The 26,864-nt window shown below is 44.1% G+C and overlaps 1 protein-coding gene across 1 annotated transcript in view; it reads right to left on the reverse strand.

The window, feature by feature from the left end:
* The window catches only part of LOC146823050 (uncharacterized), a 216,942-nt gene that overhangs the window by 61,748 nt on the left and 128,330 nt on the right, over positions 1-26,864 (reverse strand). Inside the window, exon 16 of the mRNA XM_085607254.1 lies at positions 24,532-24,585. Coding sequence (XP_085463380.1) covers positions 24,532-24,585 — 54 coding nt within the window. The remainder of the gene's footprint in view (positions 1-24,531; positions 24,586-26,864) is intronic.

The following is a 26,864-nucleotide window of genomic DNA, read 5'->3' on the forward strand; positions in this document are numbered from 1 at the left end:
CATGAATACTGATGCAGAAGTTCGAATTGTGACACAATTTCAATAGTGATGTTGAGAATCAATCTATTAGTACATAGGTTAGTTTGCAAAATTAGAATCAATTCAGAAAAAGTCTGTGTGGAATTTGCAACTGCGTTTTTTTATAACACTAGTTATTTTAAATAGGGAACTGGTTACACTAGTGGTGGTAATAGCAGCTGCACTGATCTAAACACTGCTTTACATTTCAAATGTGAGAACCAACATCCATCTCTGTGCCAGGACATAAATCGTAATACCTCTTGAACTCAAACATCTGCTTTTGCCCTAGCAACTTCTAACTATCTCTGGTAGTTCCTCCTACATTCCAAAGTTGACAAGTTTCCCTGTCTAATTCTGCATACTCCACTGAATCTCGCATAACTCTCTTGATCCTGGTAGTTTGTCTTCACTGCACCTGAACTCCACAAGTGAATCAAGCAGTTGTGATTTACTAGATCAGATCGAGTGATTTACCTTGACTCAATTTGATCTAGCTAACACACCGAAATCAATAATCACAAAGTGTAATCTTGGTCCTCTAATACATAATGTCTTTCAACATGACCCTGGACTTGAAAGCTAACCTCACCCCGACAGACTATAGAGCCAACCATTTCAATTGCGAAACAAACATATGCTAAAAAACACAAACCGCAGTAGTCCCACCAAAAAAGACAGAGAATTGACAATCATTTTCCTACCCTTCCTGTATCTACCCATGATTCAGCTTTTCACCCTCACTTCCCTCCACCGCTACGTATTCAGTTATGTCACTCCTCAGCCTGCTAGACTCAGAATGTCTCTACCCAAATCCAAGCAAACAATGTTAGCTACTACAATTGCCTTTATACCACCTGTTAGAAAGGCTAGCCTCAGGGACGGACAGAACAGGTACCTGCCCCCCCTGCGCCTCACCCTTCCGGGAGAAGTAGCCGAGCACTGGCCGGAGACCCCCTCAGGGCTGGGTCTCGTACCTAGGATCGTACACGCTGATTTAGTACCAGGTAACACAGAGACACCACACCGTAGATTCTGGAGTACGTATGCTTTATCTAGAGATATAAGGATCTGTATGATCCGCAGAGGCGTATGTACAAGTAGAGCAAGGGCTCACAAAGTCTCGTTGGGGTAGGGGTAGCGGGACAGACTTAGGCTCTGGGTCAATGCGGGAGCGTATCCGGCGCACGGCTCTCAATCCTCGAGCCGGGGGATACGAGACGATCTTTGGGGCCCAGCCGGACCGGAATGTCTCTTGAGTGGGTCCCATATCTGCAGGGCTCGAGTCCGGGTGTCGGAGGTCGGACAATCTTTCAGGAGCCACGAGTCACTCAGCAGGGCTCAGAGTTCTCTAGGGTGCAAGGTGAGCCGCGACCACGTCAGCAGGGCTCGGATGTTTTTAGGCAGAAGTCCATCTCTGCCAGGGGGAGACGCGACGCTGTCTGCGGGGCTCACCGAGGTTCCAAGAGTTCCGTCGGATTTTGGGAGGATGTTCTTCAGCCGCGACCACGTCAGCAGGGCTTGTTCTGTTCCAGGATTCAACTGCTAAGGGTCCCAGGGCGCCCCTTGTTATAGGTCGACTCCTCTTTGATGTCCGGAGTCCTCACGGGCAGGGGTCTTAGCGCCTGGGGGTCGGTTGTTGGGGGTCCTTGCCCCGCGGCCCTTTGATCCTTTCAAAGCGGGGTCGGGAGGGATCCCAGACATGCAGCAGGCGTGGAGCCAGCCCTCCGGGTGGCCGGAGGGGCGATCAAAACTATCTCTTGGGAAGAGGCCAGGTGTGAATGAAACTACTCCTCCCTCTCCTACTCACCAGGAGCTCTCTCTCCCCCCAGCCGGTATGGCGCGGCTAGACCGGGGTTGCGCTTGGACTGAGGGCGGCCATCTGGGGTACTGGGCCGGGTCACTGGAGGCCGCGAGGCCGATGGAAGGGGAAGGGTGCCCGGTGTCGGGAAGATGGAGGGGAGGACGGGGGTGACCCCGGGTTCTGGGTCGGGTAGGCTACATTAGTAAGGGTCGTGTGGGGTGTAGAGGTTAGTCTGGTGTCGCTACGGGTCTGAATGGGCCATGCCACGAGGTCGGGTCCAACACCACCTAAGATGACTGATCAACCTTGCAGTGTCCTTGTTATAGCAATTTTGAAAAAGAACCACAGGAACATTAACAATCTTTTGTGAGACATGGGTATTGAACTGGTTTTCATCAATGAAACTTGGTTAAATGATTACTCAGGCCCAATACTACACAAAGCAATGCCTGCTGTCAATCAAATCCTCACGAGAAACCACACCATAAAGAAGACTGGAGGAAGTTGCCATCATACACAAAAGTGCAGTAGATAAAAAAATCCATTGCAAACTGCATCACGCCAGAATGTGAATACACGTTCATCCGATGTTTTGCAACTTCTTCTGTCCATTCCCCATTCCACCTTTAATATAGCCCTCTCCAATACAATCTCACATTCACTACCCTCTTCATAGATTTTGGTGGTCATTTGGACCTTACTGGGAAGCTACAACCCTCAATTCCACCTCACCAGGAGGAGGATCACCCACCCTAATGAGTGATTCTGGCCTGCTTCTTGAAGATCTCAGTGATTAACATGAATCAGACATTACATCTGATGCAGTTTGGTCACAGCTGAATGGGCCTTCATGTTGATGCAGGCAACTCTACCTTTTCTTTTGCTTTACAGAAACACACCTCATCAGGGACAGTCAAATCAGAAAAGGACACCCCATCTAAATGCTGTGGCATTCACCACTGTCACCTGGCAGCCCTATTACAGATGAGCCACGGGGTCAGGAGTTTCCATGGCAGGAACTCCAGGGCCTCCAGCAACCCAAACCTGAGCTCTGCCAATTAAGAGCAGAGACCCACACTGAGTCAAATTCTAGGCCTTTTGTCTTCAATATCTTGCTACACCACCTCAATGTCTAGATACTAGGGCATTTCAAAACCTTGTTCGACCAACTTAACCACCCATATCCAAATGCCTGCTATCCAATATGAACTCACAGAATCTAGTTCAGTTGGTCTCTAACTCTACCACTCAAATGGGCATACTTTGATTTTAAACTTCACCCTCATAACCTCAAAATAGTTAGGGGTAAACGTTGTGTGACCTAGAGTGAGCATGCTAAATTTCAGTTTGACCTCCACCCAGCCTTCCTTTCGCCAAATGCACCACCACCACAACTGCCAGAACATCCAATAGAGTGGGACATGCATGACAGCATAACCAACTGTGAAATGATCTTAGTTCAATAGTTACTTCACTGGCTGACATTAGCCTTCGACAACATCATTACAGCAAAGACTCACACAGGGACCACTTAATATCTGAAAGCTGGGTGGATGTTAATGGAGTTAAAATCTCTCAAATAAAAAAAAGATGTCTAGAAAGACACGTGAAAAGACTAACAACCCCAATGTCAAAGGAATTCCGTAGTATCACATCTCAAGTGGATCTTGCAACAAAGGGAGCCTTTTACAATTTGAGATGCCTACTTTTAATCTTCTCTTGTGCCATTTGTGAGTCTATCAAACAGTACAATTCACCATCACTCTAGCATCTTTTCCGCCTGGAGTATGTTAACATACTGGACCATTATACACTTACCTGAGTGGCTGGCATGCATATGCGTCTGAGCAATGACGCCGTCATATGAGGCTTTGCCTACCAAAGTGTGGCACAGCTGAACAACCGGAAAGATATCAACATAAAATTAATAAACTCTACTGAAGGACAAGGCAGCAGGACAATATACTCTATGGGGTGAACAACCCCAGTGGTTGGGTATCCTACCTTAAGGGAAGGGTTATTAATGGTATATTAGTCCCAGGCTGAACCAGCCCAGCATAAATTAAAAAAGGAAGGGTTTATGGAAGTGGATCCGCATAACTAGAGTAAGGAGGAATCTTTACACTATTAGTATTATTACGGTTAGCCACAGACTAAATGAGTAGCTACCTCAATCTGTGTGGTTATATTTTTTGATTTGCACTGTTCTCTGCGTAGATACCTCAATCTATATGACTATATGTGTATTATTATGTTGTGAAGTAGAATAAACCACTGGTTGGAACTTCAGTTTTTACATGTTATTTATGTACAACTGATGTCTGGCTGAGTCCCTAACTTCACACCACCTCTCTGAACTGAGTAAACCACTATGGACTTTCCTGTATCACTTGGCTGAGATGCAAATGGTAAACTAGTGTTTTTGGTAATCAGTCTAACGGCGAGGTCACAAGAGAACCGAGCGTAGGACTTCGACTCCAGTTGATACATTTTGAACCCATGCATGTTTGGATTTAACACCTACTAAGGCATTTAAAGACTGATATTACCTCGACTCTACTATGATACAGGTTGCTAGGCATCTATGTGCTCTGTTCAGATTCTATTCTTATTTATGTGTGCTATTTTGTTGAAACTTTGCATGTATATACATACTTTTAAACTGATTTTTACCTCTTCCTACAAATTGTTCTTATGACCCATGATACGTTCACTCTATATAAAAATGTCAAGTAAGTAATGTAAACTTCCAGTCATGCAAATATTGTTTCAGCTTTCCTTGCTATGTTATTATACTGGTGTCTTCCTATTCTCTGCTTTCAATGACCTCAGCTGTGCGGGTCAAGGCATTCCTGTCACTGCAGTTGGAGGTTGTCACGATTGGCACAGCTAGCATCAGGTGTCTGCAGCAGGACTTCACTAAAAACATTTGTATTACCACTTACCTCTGTATGGGTTCCGTTCATCTTAACAACTAGCAACAAGTACTCAGGCTCGTCTTACTGCTTCCTGTTACCAAACAATATTGTCTTCATGTCTTTCTGGTCTCTGCGGCCTTATTAACTAACTGTGACTTCATATGTAGACACTGCTTTGACAGATGGTGTTTTTGGTTATTAACTGTCTGAATGAGCCATCAGCTTTCTTCAATATTGAACATTTAGAGGCGTTCCTCCACAGTGCAATGCTTTAACCTACACCATAGTCAGGCAGGTCAGGCATTTTGCGGATGACATCCCTTCCTATGGTACACAACGCCACATATTTAGGTTATCATCAGGAAGAACTAAGCAGATTGTGGAGTTCTCCTAGCATGCACAATGTGTATGCTGTACATCATAATTGTAGGAGTGATTTAGTGACAATTCAGTGCTGTGGAAACCCGACAGGAACCTCCTGTCGGGAACAGATGGCCATGTGTGAGCACTGATCGGCGTTTGCTTCTTGCACCAAAACTATTAAGTAAGTGGTTGTAGATAAACTTCTGCTTACAGCGTATGTTGTTTTTTTTAGCAGGGTGTGTTATTTCCAATTTGCCACAGTTCTGTGATACATGAAACTGGTACGATTGGATTATACTTTTAATTATGCCATGCAACCTTTCTTATTGCCTATGCTACTTTTAATTGGATAGACAGTTTTTTTGTTTTTCTTACAAATGACTGGAGCACTTCCAATAAATGGTCTTAATGGTACTTCAGTTTTGAATAATATTTGATTTATATTGATGGGAAATATATTCTCAGTTGAAATAAAATTGGCCATTTTGTACAACTGCTTGGAAACTCACGGTCAAAGAACACTTGGCCAGTTGGCATAAATTGTACCAGACATAGCAAATTTTGGTAGCTGGGATTAATATGTGGAGGAAGTTGAGATAATTTTGAGACATTTTGCAGATGATTCCAATATCATTGTGGGACTTCATTGCGCATTCTAGCATCTTTGTGTGACTTTGGTAGGACTTTAGAGCATTATCTAAGGGACCAAATAGTGGTGCACTGTTATGAGTAGAAGATTCAGGATAATATTTGTGTTTAAAAAAATCCTAGTCTGCCAAAACTCATTAATATCGCTAAGGAATGAAGTATTCTTTATCTGCATCTAAAGAATTGAATAAGTGTAAAGTTATTTTAGCCTATAAAATCAGTGGGGTGACTCCTGATTCTGGTGGGTAGTCTAGTGGAGCTCACAAGACTAATGAGAGAACTGTTAATCCAGAAGCGTTTAGGTGTGATTGCTAATTTCATGACATCAACTCTTGCCCGAGGTTAACAAAAAGTGCATTTAATGAGGAAAAATGTTTTACTATACCAAAATCTGAAAAGGTAGTCAGAAAGACGCAGCTGTTTACACTATCAAAATCAAGAATTATATGATAGGAAGGAAGACTGCAAGTTTTTTTTTGTCAGTTTCAGAAGATGGAGAGAAGGGAAAATTAAGGGAAGGGAGATGCAGCTTGTGATATTCTTAATGCCAATATTTCATTGAGGGAATATGTAGATTGTGCATCACCTATAACTGCTATTTCTGACCAGTTATAGTGGAAAGAGTTGTGCCGTTTGGAGCTTCTAACATCAGATGTCAATACTGTCGCTTTCAGTGGCAGAGGTTAGACATGCTGGGATATTTTTGTGACAATTGCTGGCACTCTGAAAAGGAAATGTTTACGTAAATATATGCATTTAAGAGAAGCTACAGTGTGATGGTATAGCGTGACCAAGGCTCTTAGGTCATGGTATTATGTTGGTGATACAGTGTCCTATTCGTATGGTGGAACAGAAAGACAATGACTTTTAGCAGACAGCTTAACAGCACTAGGAGGTATTCAAGGAGGGTTTCAGATTTGTGAATAATTTTGCACACAGAATTGTCTTAAGGCAAAATAATATTCCTATCCTCCACAAGGTATGTAAAGTGCAGTGGTGTTTGGGAGGTCTTGCAGAACCACACCAATCAACTGGTGTGGGATGGAGGTTTCAGGCCTGTTGACTGAGCTGAATGGGTAGCCCCGATTGTGGTGGCCAAAAAGAAAAGCAGTGATGTTTAGCTTTGTGTGGATCTCAGGTAGTGTTAGACCTGGCATCTTTTTGTGTCGTTTCCCCTGACTTTTTGCTTTCTGACCTGCTGTTTTGACTGTGTGCTGAACCGTGTTTCTGCTGGCTTCAGGATTCTGTGAACGTTTTTACTGCTGACCAGTGCTAAACGACATGTACTCTGTGTCTAAAATATAATGGCATTCGATTTATTCATGATTGGCACATTTTATTTACTGATCAGTCCCTAGTACAGTGCACCACATGCTTCCAGGATCCGGAAGTCAAATGCTACTAGTGGTCCTGCAGCACTGGCTGTGCCACCCACATGAGTAGCCCTTTAAAACATGTCTTGTGCCCGTCACTGCAGTGCCTGTGTGTGCAGTTTTAAACCGCCATTTTGACCTGGCAAGTTCACCTACTTGCCAGGCCCAAACCTTCCCTTTTATTACATCTAAGTCACCCCTAAGGTAGGTCCTGGGTAGCACCCTGGGCTGGGTGCAGTGTATTTATAAGGTAGGACATGTACTTTTGAGGTTTACATGCCCTGGTAATGAAACAGCTGCTCCATTTGTTTTTCACTACAGCAAGGCCCATCTCTCCCATAGGTTAGCTCTGGAGCTGACTTGTAACACTTTACAAGTGTAACTCCCAATTGGAAAAAGATAGTAAAAGTAAATTTGGTGTCTCTGGACTAATAATTTAAAAACACCTCTTTTAGAGAAGCTAGTTTTTGAGTTTCAGGTCTGAAAATGCCATTTTTAGAAAGTTGGCCCTTTCTTACTGTAAACATTCTGTGCCTCTGCCTGTCCCTGGAATATACATCTGGGTTGGGTAACAGCTGAGCTCTGTTCATTCCCTCCAGACAGTCACTCACAAAGGGAGTTGAGGTGTGCCCTGCATATTCCGATAACCCATCACTAGGCTGATGGTTCTTCCTGAGCTACAGAGAGAGGGAGGAGCTGACACTTGCACCGGAATAGGGCTGTGCCTGTCCCCACACAGAGGGTTCCATGTTCCCCTGTAGTGTGTCTGGAGCCAGGGCTAGGAAGGGCAGGGTCTTGTGCACTAAAAATACCTTTCTTTGAAGTCTCCCTATTTCAAAGGCTAAAATGGGTATAAGTACTGGACCTTTGACACCATATATTCAGAACACTTCTGGAACTGGGGATATCCTACCAGGAATTAGAGATGTTGTGCTGCCAGGAGGGACTGCCACTTTACTGCTTGCTGTGCTCTATTGGCCTGCTGCTTCTTGCCTGGGATTGAGAGGACTAGATTTAACTCTCTACATCTCTAAAGGTTCTCCAAGGCTTGTTGGGCTTGCCTTTTGTTTCTGAAGTTTCAGGGATAGCAAAGACTTCACCTGCATCTTGCTAACAGCACCTGGGCTCCTCCACTGTGAGTCCTGCTCATCCAAGTTGTGCCAAATCCATTCCAGGGCCCTTGGATGTGAGTGTTTGGTGCTCCAACCCAAGAAACCAATGCATTGACACTGAAGTGTCAATCAGAACCGACGCATTTCTCTGTGATATTGACGCATTGCTATTACACACAACGAAACCATGGACGCTGCTCGCCCATTAGCGACGCAACGACCTTGACTTAAAACGCAGCCCGACTTTTCCAATGCAGTGCCTCCAAATCACTGCTGCTGTGTGAGTCTCGGACAATGCATCACAGATGTCTGCGACACCCCGACTCTAACGCTTTACTGGCCCTGCGTGGCCTTGCACCAACACATCACATACAGTCTGGCTGTTCGACATCGACATCACGGTTCTGATTTTTCAGTGCATCGTCCCAAAGCTTCGAAGCATCCACAGAACTGTCAGCGGGTCTGCATGGCTCCTGTATACGGCCCGCACTCCATTGAGGTTGGACTGAACTTTTGGATTTGCCCTAGTCATGCATGACCAGATAGCCCCTGTTGGAGCTAGTGACATCTAAGCACAGCATTTTGATTTAATCTTGCAAAAATCATAACTTCACATGTGTATGTTGATTCTTATTGTTTTGGTCTGGTTTTACTCAGATAAATATTGGCTATTTTCTAAACTTTGTGTGGAGTGCTTTTTGGGTGTTTTCACTGTGTTACTGTGTGTGTTTGCACAAATACTTTAGACATTGCCTCTTAAGTTTAGCCTGACTGCTCTGTGGCAAGCTACCAGAGGGTAAGGACAGGTACATTTTTTGTGTGTACTACACTTACTCTGGCTACGAGTATGGTTCCGTCTTGGACACGGTGCATACATCGCCAACCAGAAACCCAATTTCTAACAGGTATCTTTACAAAAAATCCTTATTGACTGCTACCTACCGCCAAACATTTTAGAAATGTGTGCACAATTGTGTTTGTCCAATAGTTTTTTTACCACTATCGACATTAGGTCTGCATACCACTAAACTGAGTTACAAGAAGAATGTTGTTCTCTCATAATTTTCATTACACTGTTTGGTGCCTTTATTTGCCATAGATGCCATTCAGGCTCACCTCAGCCACACTAATTTAGTCAGAGATTGATGTTCAATCTATTTAAATGCATCATTGATGTCTACATATTCCAGTACAGTATTTTGATACAATTTGAACCTGTGAGTGAGCATTAGTGTATTCCCAGCAAAGTATTAGGTATCTTACAAGAACATGGTATTACAGTGAAATAAGAAAAATATGAGTTATAAACTGATAAAGTGGAATATTTGGGGCATTTCATATCTTCTGAGGGTATCAAACTTAAATGTGATTGTGCTAGAGCCATTCTGGAAGCCCTGCAGCCAAAAAGCATTGAGGAAATTAGACCATGTTTTTGAATGAGTGAGCATTATTTGCAGTTTGTTGTTTGGTTTGCCATTTTGACTAAACAGTTGAAAAGGCTGTTGAGAAAGGGTTAAAGTTTTGAGTGTGGGCTGATGAAGAGCAGATTGCTCTTGAGACAACTAAAAAGCTATTTGTTAAGGCACCCTCTTTACTGCCAAACATTGGGGCAGATGAGTGCGTTATCACTGTGAGCGCAAGTTCACATGGGATAGGGGTCCATGTTGAGTCATGGATGTATAAGACCGGTAGCTTTTGCCTGGTGATGAATAAGGAAATCTGAGTTGCATTCCTGCATTATGTCAGTCTTGTATTCACCACGGAGAATTGGGTTGGTAGAGAGCATCAACAGGGTTTTTAACCCCTTCGATGCGTGCGTCGGCCAACGGCTGTCGCAAGCACTACCTCCGTAGTGCTGCGCATGTCCGTTGTCCGACGCGGCCCCCCCCGCGCAAGATTTCAACCTCACTGCGGCGGATTTTACACCACGGTTAACGGGTTAAAGAGACCATTCAGTGGGCTGTCACTGCTGGACATGATAATGAATGTACACTGCAATACATATTTTGGAGTTACCACATCACATTACATCCCAATACCAGGGTCAAACAAGCATGTTTACGTTTTCCCAACTGAAGGAACCAGTCAGAGAATTGGTTCCAGAATATATAAATCAACTGCTCCCCATTCATGATCCAGTAAATATGTCGGAGGTTGAGGCAAGGGTTTAAAGCTCTCAGGAGTGCAGCATATGAAAATATGATTTGGTTCTCCACACCAGTGCAGTTTAGATTTGGTCAGGATCAGGCATGCCAGTTTTCTTCATATAGGGCAATCCAAATGTTGTTGATACTACCCTTGTGATGAAAGTCAGCAAAGGATCTGTTAATGTGGGGGGTAGAAGATGATGGAATAAGTGGTGAAAATAAGTGGAGGTATGGACTCTAGTTCGGATGCTAGTGATTTTTTCTTTGGCAGTCAAATTGGTGGGAAAGGCAGTGGTTGGTGGCAGTACTGGTGATGGTGGCCTTGAGAACAATGATTGGAATGGTCCAGTCCTTGAGGATTCTTTTGCTACTGGAATTTGTGATCAAAAAGGGCTTCTCCCTACGAGGTTCGGAAGCCTAACAGGACCTTCTTCCTATCTTTAAGATTATAATATTTACTAGTAAAGGGTTTTGACTATTATGTGTATTATTTTCCCATGGTTCTTTATTCTCGTTTTTATATTGACTGTTTTTGCCATTTCTCATTTGTTTTGGTAAAAAGGAGGCATATGTGTCAAGTTTGTCCTTGCTTTCCTTGACTCTGCGTTCCTTAAGATCAGCTGTGACGGTCGAGGTATTTCAGGCATTGCAGATGGTGGAAGTCTGCGACCAGTGTCGCTGGCGTCATGTGTCTGAAGCTTGACGTCAATAAATGTATTTGTATCACCACTTAGCCCTGTGTGGATTCCATTCATCTTAACATGTGTCTGCATGACATGCAAACCAGGGAATCAAGCATTTGCAATGCAATAGGTCTCGCATTTACGTGAGTTTGAGCTATTGACATTGCAAATGACAATGCCTTTTATTTTTGTTTCCGTTTTTAAAAAATAAATAAAAGGCATTATTATTTACAATGCCAATAACTTACACTTGCGTAAATGCGAGACCTATTGCATTGCAAATGCTTGTCCTTTCTTTGCTGCTCCTGGCAGTGGGGCGACTGGGGCCACTGCTAACAGGCCTCCTGTGAGCTTCAAGAATTCCGGCCATCCTGGTTTGTTACTGGCATCTTCCATCATTTTGACATGTTGTTTTCGTCAAAGATATTTATAGTGGAGGTTGGTTCTGGCTGTTAAAGCGTCCTTAAATAGCAATCTTTTAGTTACGTACTCAAAGAAAAACCTCTGCAATACCCTTGTTATTAAAAAATACTTTTTAAAAACTCTGGCTTTAATCACAGACACTCGTGAACCAAGGTTAGCATGATAAGAAAACAATACAAATTTGACAGTACTGAGAGTAATAAACGGACAAATCTAGCAATGATTCGTCATTTATTACATTAAAATGTTTCCTTGGTTGACTCGTATATTATTTAGTGCCATATACGTCTTCAAGATTTGCAATAAACTGTCGCTCAAGGTGTTACGTATAGGATATAGAAATACCAAATACGCACATTAAAAACATGGAATTGTCTTAAGAAATTGAACATTTGGAAGATTTATATATTCATCACTTGGCGGCAGTGTTGCACCACTGAGCTTCTTTTATTTAGCGTACTTTGTAGTGAAAAACGGTCCTGCATTATTGAACAAAACGTGTTATATTAATAGTCTTTTGTGACGAGCAGTCATGGTCTTACTGTTTTTCGATCCATGAAGTGTAGAATGACAGTTTACAACTGCGCTAAATTTACAAGATATATATCCTTTGTACCGTGATTGTAGCATCCATGAAAACATGTCACAGTAGAGCCCCTCCCACAGATGGCTGCATGCTGCATTTTGCCCACACCTGACCCATCCCTCACCCGCGTCGACGTTCTCAGTCAGATGATCCTACCAATCAGTGGTGGCTGGTGGAATTTGAAACTGGTGGGGAGTATGCAGAACGAATGAACGTATGCAAGCGAGCGCAATGAGTGAGCCCGACGGCAATAAGGGGGGATTCGGGGAGTTCTCCCCCGTGAATTTTTTTTTTTAAATTTGCATCTTTTTGGTGCAATTTTCAGCACTATTTCTGTGACATATGGACTAAAAATTCAGTTATTCTAGGCATTTATAAAAGAAAACTCATACATTTCAGAAACTTTCTGGGTTCTGAAGAGGGCTAGGGTACTAAGCAAGACTGCTTTGGCTCTACCCTTTCCAATAGAAAACACTAGTTAGCGATGTGAACAAGTTCAATCGACAAACCTGGGGTCTAGGGAGAGTCCCTCTCCTGAGAAAGAAATTTAAAAAAGATTGGCAAATGGTGCATTTTAAAGCAAATGAATGCAGTTATGAAAACAGGTACTTTCTTGCGTGATGCCTTCATGCCATCTGCCCAGTAAACAACTTCACTGAGTCACTTGGTGAACCTCTTATTTTTCCCTTTACTGCATAAACACTGTTACGTGCTACGAAGTTTATTTTTGGGGGGCTTTTTCTACTCAGTATTTCATTTAAGCAGAAATGCATTTACTAAATCGTGCCACTTAAACCTTTCCATTACACATTCTCGGATGCACCGGACACACAATTGGGTGATCACATGCCATTTGACATATTCTTACAAAAAAATGTCATTGAAAAATATAATCTAAGTTAGTATATTAGAGGCTTTCTCTTACAGTGCATCAAACTGCACTTGCAAATAACCTGTTAATATTACCCAATTCGCAACCTCAGAAGCACGAGTTGGCTTTCTATGAATTTCAACGTGTGGCCTGTAGATGATAGCTGATGTCAGTGGTGAGCGTTTAGCTGCCTGAGCCATCCTGGTTTCCGAATGTGCAATCTGAACAAGAATATGACAGGAGGCAGCGCCAAGGCTGGAAGCAAATACTTGAATGGAACAAGCGAATACATCTAATTAGGCCACTGTTAATCAGTGTTGCTGGTCTTGAACGTTGTGAGAACCTCATATTGAGAATAAAATCTAGAGGGAAAAGGATGGGGTATTCCGAAAGGGTTCTTGACACAGTGACTAACCACATTAGTCATGCGTATGTTATGCTGCAATACACATTAAGTTAAATAGCGCAGCTTCAATGCATAATGAGATGTTCTTAATTGTACCTACAGAGTCAACATTGGGAGTGTTACACAAAGTAAATGATGCTGATGGAGATGTATTTTACATGATGGTTAAACTGGCATGACAGCCTTCTGCCAGACCACTCAAGAGATACCTACTAGAAATCTGTTTCAAATAGTGAAAAGGCCTTTACAAACATTTTCACATGCAATTAGCAAAATGCTAATGAAATAGCAATATGGTAATGAATGCAATATGCCCAACATATTGCATTGAAGCAGATAGTGTTCAAGTAGTTTCATCCTTATCGTTTATATGCCTTTGCTTGTCTGCTGTGTTTGATCCTGGTGATGTATGTCTTCTTTGTTGTGATAAGTATATTACCAACCATTGAGACCATACATTATACCGTTATGAACATACAAATGCAGCATACGTTATTTAAATGACTATTTTGGCAACCATAAATTAAGTTTGTAAATTGCCTGCGTTGGAAAATGAACAATATATCTAAAGGAATGCCATTTCCTAGTGTATATATACGTTAAGTTTAATAATGAAATACATATGAAAAAGACCCAATGTGTATATCGGTGTAGCATATTTATCATATATGAACAAAATCCATATGCTTGTTTGCCTGCACATGAAACGCAGGGACAGAAACAATTTCTGATCTTTACTGCCGGGAATCAACCAATGAGTGTTCTCCTGAATGAACTCAGAACACACAGGCCTTCACAGTCACTTTCTGTTGCTCGCAGACAAACCCTGAACTTTACATTGCATCCAGGGCTTCAGTCATATACTAGACAGAGGAAAAGGTTACAATAGTGCGTAGCCGGGAACAAGACTTAAAAGCCAATTTACCAAAGAAAGCCCGTGCGCTTTGAAACGGATGGTCCGGCGCTTACTCTTTGAACAATCTTCTAGCGGTAATCGGTCCGTGGTGCAATTAAAATGCACTGCATAAGAACCATCTTGTAGAAGTAATAACATCTGCCAATAATCCACTATGTTTTATCTCTGTGACATTGCAATTACCTTCACAGGGGCAACGCTGTATTCATAACGCACTGTGGCATCCTTGTCTGTCACAGATCCCGGCAGCAGCTGAAACAGACATGCTAAGAGAGCTCTTCTCCCAGCCTGTGTGTGTGAGTGTGTGCTAATCACAACAACCATACCCCTTAATAAATACAATACAAACAGTTTACCAGTATCGCCGGCACCGGCATGCCAGTGTGCGCGCATCAGGTACTAGTGTGCACTGTCTACAATAGGATATATACTGAAACCATACTTTTCCAGTGGACATTCCTATGCGCACATAAACCCAGATGGTTTGCACATATTGGATGTGTGCTGTGCTCTGCAACATGTATGAGATGTGTCATTTTTTATTTAGAAATTAACATATTTTCCCGTGTTTGCACATGCCTCAAATAGGCATTAGTGATTGGTGTAAATTCCATTCAACTATCTTATTAGATCAGGCTTTACCTTAAAACCAAAAGGCGTTAGTGCTGATCACCCTAGTAATGGCCCCTTGAGATTAGTAGGCACAAAATGATGTAAAGCCTTTTTCGCTCCGCGAAAAGTGCACCTTGCCACAGTTCAAGAAACTTTTTTTCAGTGGATAGCAAACAGCATGTGTTGCTTTGTGCCACCCTGCATCGGGCTAGCCTCAGTAAATCTGCGCACTTGTATGACTTTGGCCGAGTTAGCTCACCTCTTGCATCTCAGTGAAACCAACTAGAAATGGTGAGCACTGCCGATGAAACAACAAACCATGCCCTCATTGAGCACTCAACAGATAACCTCATTGACAGATTTCTAACTCTATCCTCGACTGGGCTCCCCGATGATTTTAAGATCAAGCATTGGTTTTTGGTGTATTGATCAGCTGCTCTCCCTTTTGTTATTGAGTAAATCATGATCCTCAAAACATTTGTCTATAATAAATTAACCTCATAAACCATTCACATACCAGGCGATGGAGAGTGAGCCTTTAACACTGAGCGTTTGAGTTGTGTTCTAAACATAACAGAGGCCATCTTTAAACTCAGTTACTCAGATTGAACAGCATTGCAAAACGTGTGCTGGCGTCCCCTTTACATCAGGTAAAAGAAAAAAAACACGACGAAAGTGAAATGGGAAATACATCTGGGATAAAGAAGTCAAGTCTCGCGCTCACAAAGACTCCTCTGTCAATAGTTATTGGGCAAGTGCGACCCTTTTTCAGTTCTACACAAACACCTTCAGCATTATTTATTTTACAACGCATATAATTCTCCGATTCGCGGCACTTCCCGGTCGCGGCACTTAATATTCGCGGGAGGAAGAAATCGGAGGGGGGTGTCACGCGGGTGTTGCAGGGGAGGGGAAGATGTAAAAAGAAAATGAAAAGTTAACTTACCTGACCGGGTCTGACTCTGCCGCTCGGCCGGTCCCGCGCCGTCCACGCTGCTTTCGAACACAGGAACAGGCATGCTGCACCCTCCCCTCCTGTAAAGCCAATCACAACGCTGCAATGGCAGCGTTGTGATTGGCGCTGAGTCCGGGGCAGTGCCCGGCCGGGCACCAGTAGGGACCCCATTTTCTCTACGTAGGCTGCATGTAGCCTACATAGAGAAAATGTAGAGAACGCATGACTGCTTTGGTCGGCCCCCAGGGCCGACCAAGCAGTCTGGGCACATGGAGTGGTGCAAGCCACTCCTACCTGACCCGCCCACACACCCGCCCCCAAACAGGCATACCCTCCCGCGGGTGTCCCGCCTCCCCCGAACCAGGCATACCCCTGACGTCTGCTTTCTCGCAGCGCGAGAAGCAGGAAATAAAATGGTATTTTAAATACCATTTTATTTTCTTCTTCTGGCGCTGCGAGAAAGCAGTAGGGTGGCGCCCCAACGTCCTAATGGAGCAGCCGCCACTGCTACCAATGAAAGAGAGCGGGGCGCACGTGGCCTCACTCCCGATAGTACGTAGCTGGAGCAGAGCATCAGAGTCATTTCTAGCACTGTGTGGCCTCTGCCTCACTTGAGAACCAACCCAGCAGTCCATAATTCAAGCATCGTCACTCAGATTATTTTCTCATGCCCAGGGGTTGAAGTTGAACATTGATAGCACCAACATCGTTGTAGTTTCTTTTCGATCTGTTCAGAACTGCCAAGATTTCATCTTACTTTTGTCTGACATTTTCTTATGTGTCACATTTAAGGCATTAAGTGACAGTTTGTTGCGAGAAAAAATAAGTAATTATGGTAATTAGATAATTGTACAAAATGCCCCCTTTTGGCATTTTAATGTCTAGAAATTACATCAATACTGCCCGACTTCCCCGAATGGAAAGTGCTCATGCCTAAAAAGCCCAGTCCGGCTGATGGTGTCAGACTGTCAGTGTAATTGGTAAAAGAACCAGTGGTGCACGCGCACCACAGAGGAGCAGGGCCGGGAATCGAAACTAGTGGTGCGTGCGCACCACAGAGGAGCGGGACAAAGGGAGCACGGCAGCGAGGCGAACGCGCGCTGCCGCGCGTGCTAGACTCAGATGGGAATGGGCGGAGCAAAGGCGGGACATGCGCCCGCCTTTGCCCAATTGCGTGCCTTATTTTTGTTAAAAAAACACACGAAACCCAATGGCAGCCGGGGAAAGCCTGATCAAACGCACGAGCGTGTGGTCAGCTTTCAGAAAGGAAATTAAGATAAGAGCACGCAAAAGGGCTCTTTTAGTCAATGCAATTCAAAGTATAGGTGACGTTAACCTAGAGATGGGCGGGCCTCTGAACATTAGCTGGGTGTGGCCCAACTTAAGTCCTCTTTCAAGGGAGGTGACGTAGCCCAGTGACTCCAGCTGCGACCATGCAACATAGTGGAACAGGTTTGATACCCGGTCTTCGCTCAGTATCAAGTGAACCCCTGCTAATCATCCTGGGCCAAAAAACAAGAGGTAAAGTAGTCTGTGTCTGTAGTGAAGCGCATTTATGTTCTTTGCAAGGCTTGCGCTATGTAAAACTGCCACAAAAAAAAAATTTACTCTGTCTGTCACCCACACTCATCCTTGAAGAACTAAGGATCAAGCATCAACCTTTGATGTCAGACTATGCTACGCAACTACAGGCTGAATGGCGCAGTATGAAAATCTAAGATACCCATCTACGGGCAGAATTGCACAGTTTGAAATTGAAAATCTGGGTTAAATCCCGGCTTCCTTGCTTGACCAAACGGTTTGATCCTATGCAAATACTTTATTTCACCAGGCCTCATTTTGGCTCATTATCACATATGAGAGCACCTTCAAATACATGAGTTCGGAGTGTGCGCTCTACAAAAACCTCGCCTATTTGATTTAGTAGCTTATAATATTGCTCCATCTATTATAAGAATCCAGGTCCCAGATAGGGCACACATGACAACTGACTTGCCTCTTAGTTCACTAATGGCATTGTTGATCGAGGCAGGAATGTTTCTTATTGCATGTTTGAAATTCATACATACTTCTCAATGAAGAGATATATTCTGCTGTACCTACGTGAAACGCTGCTCTGTGTATAGAAATGCGCTTCTTTGAATTTTGAAGACACCTTATCATAGACTAACGTGATGTTTGTTGGATTATTTACTAGCCCAGTGTTTTCAAGGCTCAGCTCGTGCACGGGCTCTTAGAGCGAGAGTCGACCCTAGGCTTGGCTCTCCCTGTTGATTTGTTGACGCGCCCACCTCTACATTAACCCAATGCATTTCAATGCCTGCACTATTTGATGGTCGCTCAGAGTGTTTCTCCCGTGGACACTGTGTTTATGTCTTGCGATACATTGTTGGGTTGCACCAGTTTTTTCCTCAATGAGACTGGTCATTGGGGACTTTGTAGGAAGGGGCATCGTGCTCGGTGTAATCTTATGTGGCAAGAAGAAATGTGTTAAACTCGGACCTTTCCAACCTTGAAAATGCAGCTAGTCTGCATTCGGCAAACACTAGATTCATTTTACACAGTTCAAAGGTCATTGTACACAGTTCAAAGGCCATGGTCCAGGCTGTGGTATGTTTGAGCAAGGATTCCCTCCGGTCTGTGCTAGAACACAGATGGAGACTGACCTGCGCTTTATTCTAACCCTGTGTGCGCTGCCCTGCGGTGCAATCCCCGCTGTGGGATAAAGCAATATGGTTCCAGATGTCACTGCTCTAGAATGCACAATACCAGAATGTGGATCTAAACTGCGCTGTGCTAGAGTGTTGATCCAGATTGCACTGTACTGGAACGTGGACCCAGACTGCACTGTGTTACAGTGTGGATACTGGATGTGCTGTTCTAGAGTGCAGATCTGAAACACACTGTCCTGGAATGTGGATGCAGGGTGCACCGTGCTAGATTGTGGATCCAGAATGCACTGTACTGAAACGTGGATCCAGACTGCACTGTGTTACAGTGTTGATCCTGAATGTGTTGTTCTAGAGTGCAGATCTGGAACGCACTGTCCCGGAACGTAGATGCAGATTGCACTCTGCTAGAACGTGGATCTAGAATGCACTTTACTGGGATGTGGATGCAGATTACACTGTGCTAGAATGTGGGTCTCGAATGTACTGTACTGAGACGTGGATGTAGATTACACTGTGCTAGAACGTGGATCTAGAATGCACTGTACTGAGACGTGGATGCAGATTACACTGTGCTAGAACGTGGATCTAGAATGCATTGTACTGAGACGTGGATGCAGATTACACTGTGCTAGAATGTGGATTTAGAATGTACTGTACTGGGACGTGGATGCAGATTGCACTGTGCTAGTGTGTGGATCTAGAATGCACTATGTTGGAATGTGGATGCAGATTACACTGTGCTAGAATGTGGATCTAGAATGCTCTGTACTGGGACGTGGATGCAGATTACACTGTGCTAGAACGTGGATCTACAATGCACTGTACTGAGATGTGGATGCAGATTGCACTGTGCTAGAACGTGGGTCTAGAATGTACTGTACTGGGACGTGGATGTAAATTACACTGTGCTAGAATGTGGATCTAGAATGCACTGTACTGGGACATGGATGCAGATTACACTGTGCTAGAATGTGGATCTAGAATGCACTGTACTGGGAAGTGGATGCATATTACACTGTGCTAGAACGTGGATCTAGAATGCACTGTACTGAGACGTGGATGCAGATTGCACTGTGCTAGAGTGTGGATCTAGAATGCACTGTACTGGGACGTGGATGCAGATTACACTGTGCTAGAACGTGGATCTAGAATGCACTGTACTGAGACGTGGATGCAGATTGCACTGTGCTAGAATGTGGGTCTAGAATGCACTGTACTGGGACAGGGATGTAGATTACACTGTGCTAGAATGTCGATCTAGAATGCACTGTACTGAGACGTGGATGCCGATTACACTGTGCTAGAACGTGAATCTAGAATGCACTGTACTGAGACGTGGATGCAGATTGCACTGTGCTAGAGTGTGGATCTAGAATGCACTGTACTGGGACGTGGATGCAGATTACACTGTGCTAGAACGTGGATCTAGAATGCACTGTACTGAGACGTGGATACAGATTGCACTGTGCTAGAATGTGGATCTAGAATGCACTGTACTGAGATGTGGATGCAGATTGCACTGTGCTAGAACGTGGATCTAGAATGCACTGTACTGAGATGTGGATGCAGATTACACTGTGGTAGAGTGCGGATCTAGAACATACTGCCCTGGAATGTGGATGCAAATTGCACTGTAACAGAACGTGGATCTAGAATGCACTGTACTGAGATGTGGATGCAGATTGCACTGTGCTAGAACGTGGATCTAGAATGCACTGTACTGAGATGTGGATGCAGATTGCACTGTGCTAGAACGTGCGTCTAGAATGTACTGTACTGGGACAGGGATGTAGATTACACTGTGCTAGAACGTGGATCTAGAATGCACTGTACTGAGATGTGGATGCAGATTACACTGTGGTAGAGTGTGGATCTAGAACATACTGCCCTGGAATGTGGATGCAAATTGCACTGTTACAGAACGTGGATCTAGAATGCACTGTACTGAGAAGTGGATGCAGATTGCACTGTGCTAGAACGTGGATCTAGAATGCACTGTACTGAGATGTGGATGCAGATTGCACTGTACTAGAACGTGCGTCTAGAATGTACTGTACTGGGACAGGGATGTAGATTACACTGTGCTAGAACGTGGATCTAGAATGCCCTGTACTGAGACGTGGATGCAGATTGCACTGTGCTAGAACGTGGATCTAGAATGCACTGTACTGAGATGTGGATGCAGATTGCACTGTGCTAGAACGTGCGTCTAGAATGTACTGTACAGGGACAGGGATGTAGATTACACTGTGCTAGAACGTGGATCTAGAATGCACTGTACTGAGATGTGGATGCAGATTGCACTGTGCTAGAATGTGGGTCTCGAATGTACTGTACTGGGACAGGGATGTAGATTACACTGTGCTAGCACGTGGATCTAGAATGCACTGTACTGAGACATGGATGCAGATTGCACTGAATAAGAACATGAATCCATATTGCATTGTGTTAGAACATGGTTCTCGCTTGACTAATTTCTACAGATCTCAAGCATACGAGGTGTAACTAAAAAGCAGATCAGCAATGCAATGCTACAACAGATTTCCAGACGATCTATTCTTTCCTACAGTGAAAAGTTTTCACATTGTGAAATGTTTAATACTCTCCCAGGTATCTGCTTTATCCTGCAATTGGCAAAAAGGAGCTCTGTAATTTCTTACATTGACAGAATCTGACTCTGGCATGTTTGTTACTTGGGGTTTCTTTCATTACTGAACAATTTCACATTCAAAAGCTGGAACAAATCAGCTTAAAATTCAAACACATGGTCCAAGTGGACCCCTTCGCTAACATGTGCACCATTGGGAAAAAGTTAGTTTCCATATCATTTGCAGCAGTTGATTTTGAGGGGGAAGAGTGGGGGCATACAATACCACAATGCTCCTGGGTGTAGAATTTGTGATGTATACTTGACACACAGATTAGCAGATTTAGAAAGCAGTGTCAGTGTTGTCACATGAAGTACACTTTGATAAATGTTCCAGTAAGTTCTCCTCCAAAAGATCACACACATTGTTAGCATGGGAGTCAAATGCACAGAGCTGGCACAGAACACTCAGGGCCTCATTCACAAGCCCATTGCGCCACCGGTGCTCACTTACTTTGATGCACCGGCAGCACAATGGGATTGCCCATATTTACAAGGTCACATAATGTCACCCTGCGTGACTTTTCATGGCCTTTTACATATAGGCCCCTTTCACGCATTACTCTGCCTGAAAATGGGCATTCCATTGGTGTTGCTGTGGGAGTTCCCACGCAATATCCATGGAATCTGACACATTCCAGGATTTACAACGTTTTGTAAAGCTGGGAATGCGTCAGAATCCTATGCCTCCCTAGGGGAGTTGTGGGAGGGGCGCAATGAGGAAAAAAATATTCATTTCTCCTCGTTTTTTCTCAATGCATCACCGTTAGAAAAAAGAAAATTCCATCAATGATTGTTTTTGTCCAGGAAGGTGTCCCTTCCTGCACATAAACAATTATCCCTGCAACGCAGGCACCCTTGCAACATGACGCAACGATGTCTGTGTTGGTGCACGGTTGTTCTTTGTGCGCCAGAGCAGGGGAGAAAGACAGGAAGGCGCCTTATTCCTACCCTTTTATTTTGATGCACAGCAGCGCAGCAGGAAGGCCTTGCTGCACTGCAGTGCATCAAAATATAGTAAACAAGGCCCTCAGTAGGATGCGCTGTTTTGACCATGTCCAATTATGTGTTTGTATTTTGATGTTTATAGCACAGAAAAGACTTCACACATCAGAGTAATGTAAACTGAAACAACAAACTCAATGAGAGGCAAATCCTACCTGAGAATAACAATCAAACATAAGGGTGGAAAACACCAAGATGGATTAAGGAAGGGGGAAATAATAGGGGATGCTAAAGTGGCAATTTCAGTTATAAACCAGACCTATTGGCATTGCCAATGCCTGTATACACTCAGAAACTAAAACAGCAACGTCTTTTTCCAGTGATATAGGTTTCAGTAGTGCTGCATGTGCAGTAACATCAGTCCCAATGTTTAATTTGTAAAAGAATGAGTGTTGGCGCCCAAAGCTCTACTCAAAGGTCCACGTCCAGCGCTATTGAAAGTCAGCGCACAGAATGCCAAGGCTGCGTAGTCTTCAATCCACCTTGTGCCTCCTTTATCCACTGACAGATGCCCCCTACCCTTTGTCTCTCCCTTGCAGGTTCCTGCTTTCTCCCTTTGTGATGGTTTTTCCGTCTTTCTGTTACTCCTACATTCCCCTTTTTGTGTTTTTCTTTCTCTTACTCTCAGGAAATGTCCATTCAGAAAAATAAGTCCTTGTACCCACAAATGAGTGCCCCTGGTAACCACCAACTCAAATTAAGCACTGATCAGGGCCTACGATAATGAGGGCCCTTCTGTACCCAAATTAAAGCTGTACATTTTCAGTGGCGGTTCCTCCGCTAAGGCGGAGGAGCCTCGCCCCACTGCCAGGAGCAGCAAATAAAGAAAAAAATAAAATGATAGTAACAGAATGTTATCATTTTATTTTTTCCTCCTGCCACGGCAGTGCATGAGGGGGCAGGGCGGAGCTGCAGGGGAGGAGTGATAGACACTCCTGTGCGTAATGACTGTTTCGTCGTCCCTTTCGGGCCGCCCAAAATAGTCATGCGCAGTCCCCTGTTCTCCATGCAGGCTGCAACCTGCATGGAGATCATGCCCACCCTTACAGCCCCTGGCTCAGCGCCATGTTCCGGCGCTCAGACCATTCACAACGCTCCTTTGGAGCATTGTGATTGGCTTAGGGGTGGGACCCTGGCTGCCTGTTTCCTGTTCCGCACTGGAGTGAGACACAGGCAGCAGGAGAGAAGACATGGGACCCGGCGGTGGCGGCAAGCTAAGTTTTATTTTTTCATTATTCTGCGAGCACCCACGGTTCCCTTCCTCCTGCCCCACCCGCGAGCCGTGCCGGCCACCCCTGTATATTTTACTACTAAACCAAGGCATTAGGTCCCTTTTTCTTGCTTTCATAAGGACCCCTGTCAACCCTGCTATGACACTGTTCTGTCCTCATATCTCAGAAGCCTGGCATTGTTGGGTGAAATGAATCTTGAGTGAGTGCCAATATTTCGGTCCCCAGGAGGGGGTCCTGGGTGAGGAGGCAAAACCAGAGATTAATTGTATTTGTTTCCGTTTCAGCTTTTCAGTTTCGAGGTTTTCAGTCTTAAGATGATTTTGTCCATCATCATTCGAAGTTTGAAGTTAATATTGTGTAGTTTGAGTATTCTTGCTTATATTTTCTAGCATTAATGAACGGCCCACCTGAGGTTCTTTCATTTTTTTCTGACCTGTCTGTTTTTTCAGCCAGATTTTCAGTGATCCGGGGTGGCTAAGTTTGAACATTTTAAGTTGGAGTGGCTTTTGTGTTTCAAATTTCAAATCACATTTTCTCAAAACCAAATAATATTTTGTTGAGGTTTGGTTGAGGTTCAGTAATACAAGTGCAATGTGAAGATGTCACTGGAGTGCATTTCAAATCAAATAATTTAACCTTGTTTTATAGTTTTGTGCTCAACAATGGAGACAGAAAAAGAGAAGGATATGAGGTGTTAACCCACTTTGGTCCTGAATCTGAGATCGTGGTGGTCTTTAAACCCCTGTGTAAACCGCTGTTTGCACAGAGGCCGGAATTCTGAGTTGCGTGGTATTTACTACACGCTGTAATTACCAGGTAGATTAAATAGCTCACACTTTGTTAAATTTCAGAAGGTTTTCGCAGTGTGTGAAAATGCTCCTGCAGAACTTTAGGAGTGTGGAATGGAGTGATACCAGCGTGTGTCAGAGTGTCTCTCCACAACACAGTTTGTTCCTTATGTTTGATGTTCCATGGCTACTGCTATGAAGTATCTACACCTTGACAGGAATTAAAAAAGTTATCTGTATTCTTACTTGGAGCATGCCACATTGCCTGAACAGTGGTATAGCTTATTCCCCATAGAGTTTTACCAAATATAGGAATATCTGGTGATAGCAGACAGGCTTGTAATAAACTTACCGGGGATCCGAAGTCACCTGTGTTTCCAACCGTTCCCGGGGAGCCAGGAAAGCCCTAGCAGAAAATGAAAGCAGATACTTATTGGAAGGGAGGTAGGAAGAGAGAAAAAATGCAAATCGCTTTCAATCATTCAGACAATATTTTTTTGTTGTATGGTACTTCTCTCACACATCTTACCACTTCTTGGCAGTCTTTTCTGAGTGCCTAGTTGTTTATTGAGAGATCTTGAGTTCTGTGTAAAGTGCTAATTCCTGTTTGTACGAGAGTTCTATATCGGATCGTTAAATAATAAAAAACATAAATAGATTAAGCACATAAATCTTGCCACCAGGCAGTCATAATGTAGATGTATCAACAACAGCCCTATGTGCTGTCCGAGGAGGTGTTTTTAGCAACACGGCAGGCAGCATAATGTTAATACGGAAACTCCATTTTATTTATTTTCCCAGCATTCATCTGCAAATCAGTGTGTGCAGCCTCGACATTAAAGCTTATTTAAATAAGTACAAAACGTCTATGATACACTGCAATGCTGGGAATCAACACAGGAGCAAGAATACAGCTCAGGACCAGACAAACGGCAGATCTGGCGACAGACCTGACAACCTCAGATATCTTTTCCCTGTGTGAGTGGATAAGGAGGGACTTGCTTTCTGGAGAGGTGGTGGGGCTTTTGAGTTGTCAGCATCTGCAATCTTTGTGCTGAACACTGCAAAGTATAATGCAGATGGGTCCAAACCAGTATCTTCTGCTAGTGGGCTCATCTGAATTAAAGAGCCACTCCTGTTCAGGGCCAAAGAAGTAAGAAAAGGCACTGGATTGGTCTGAAGCCCACCTGCAGCCAAAGGCTCCCTCTCTGTTTGTGCGCATTAGGGAAAAGGAAAAAAAAAATGCTGATGCGCTGCGCCTCTGTAGGCCTATCTCGTGCTCTTAGTCCGAGAGCCTAAAGGGTGCATGGTGTAGCCTGGTTCTCCCTGGGATTGTGGCAGAATGGCTGCGCGGCACCTCTTCCACATGAGGAATCTGGAGTGTGTCAGTTACCCTTCCAGCATGTGCATTGGTTCATGGTGCTCTGTGAACTCACCTTGGTCTGGAGCAGATCACCAGACACACCAAGGGCCCCACAAGGAATGCCACACTTGCACGGGTGTTAAATCTTCCTATAATAAGAGGGAGGGTGGCAAAGGTAGACCCTCTTCTGGGCCCCTGTTGAGGTGCAGTAGGGGGCATCCAAGGTCAAAGATCACAATGGCAGCGTAACTGGGGTCTCGATTGCAGCAAGAAGGCACACCTCAGGCACAGGCCTAGATGAAGGCAGCAAGGTTCACCTGGGCACAGACTTCTCAATAACGCACTTTGCCTCGAGTACAAATTCTTTATAGCAGCATGTTCTGCTTCAGGCAAAACCGTCTTGATGGCAGTAATGACCGCCGACCACCTTTCTCTCCTGAAACCCCTTTCACAGAGACACTGCTGCCCACAATCCTAAGGGCCTAAATGCATGCAGATCACCCTCCCAAGTTCTCCCAATGATGTCTCCATACATCTGAATAGCTGGCTGCCAGGTAGACACGAGCTCGGATTGCACAGTAGTCCTCTAAGTACCCTGCGGAGCAGAATATGACTCGTTACAACGTTATGACTGCGTTGTTACCATGCAATGCCATTACTACGCAAGTCATTACATAGACTTGCAGTAGATGGCGCGCTGACATTAGAAATGTATAATTTACTATTCCAACTCCAGCCTACATAACAGTAGGGTAGGTGTTGGAATAGTAAACTATACTATTCCTAATATTAGCGGGCCATCTACTGCAAGTCGATGTAATGACTTGCATAGTTATGTCTTTGCGTGGTAACAACGCGGTCGTTGTAACGACCGCGTTGTAATGGCATTGCGGTGTGATGACCGCGATGTAAAGGTCATCTCCCGCGGATCACTCCCTTCCTTGGTTGAATAGCACTGGAACTGAAACAAGTGGGTCAGTATCTCAGACCTATATACAGGTTAGAAGACAGTGGGTGTGGATTCTCTGCCTGCACTTTCAAAATCAGTTTGGTTTCATTCTCCTTTCATAAATCCTTCCAGGATTTATCAAGACAGCTTTTCTGTAGTGTAATCCTCCTCATACCAGGGTAGTCTCCAGCCCGGTGTACCCACAACAGAGGCACAAAGAGGTGTGAGCTTTCTGCACCTAGCTCAAACAGACACACCGATAGTGATCAGGAAGGAGACAAAAGGCTGGCCAAACTACTGATGAACAAAACACAGTGTGTTGCCACCACCACTCTACATGCTAAACTCATGAAGGGGACACGAGTCCACTGTC

Source organism: Triturus cristatus, chromosome 5_2 (genome assembly GCF_964204655.1).
Source record: "Triturus cristatus chromosome 5_2, aTriCri1.1, whole genome shotgun sequence".
NCBI lineage: Eukaryota > Metazoa > Chordata > Amphibia > Caudata > Salamandridae > Triturus > Triturus cristatus.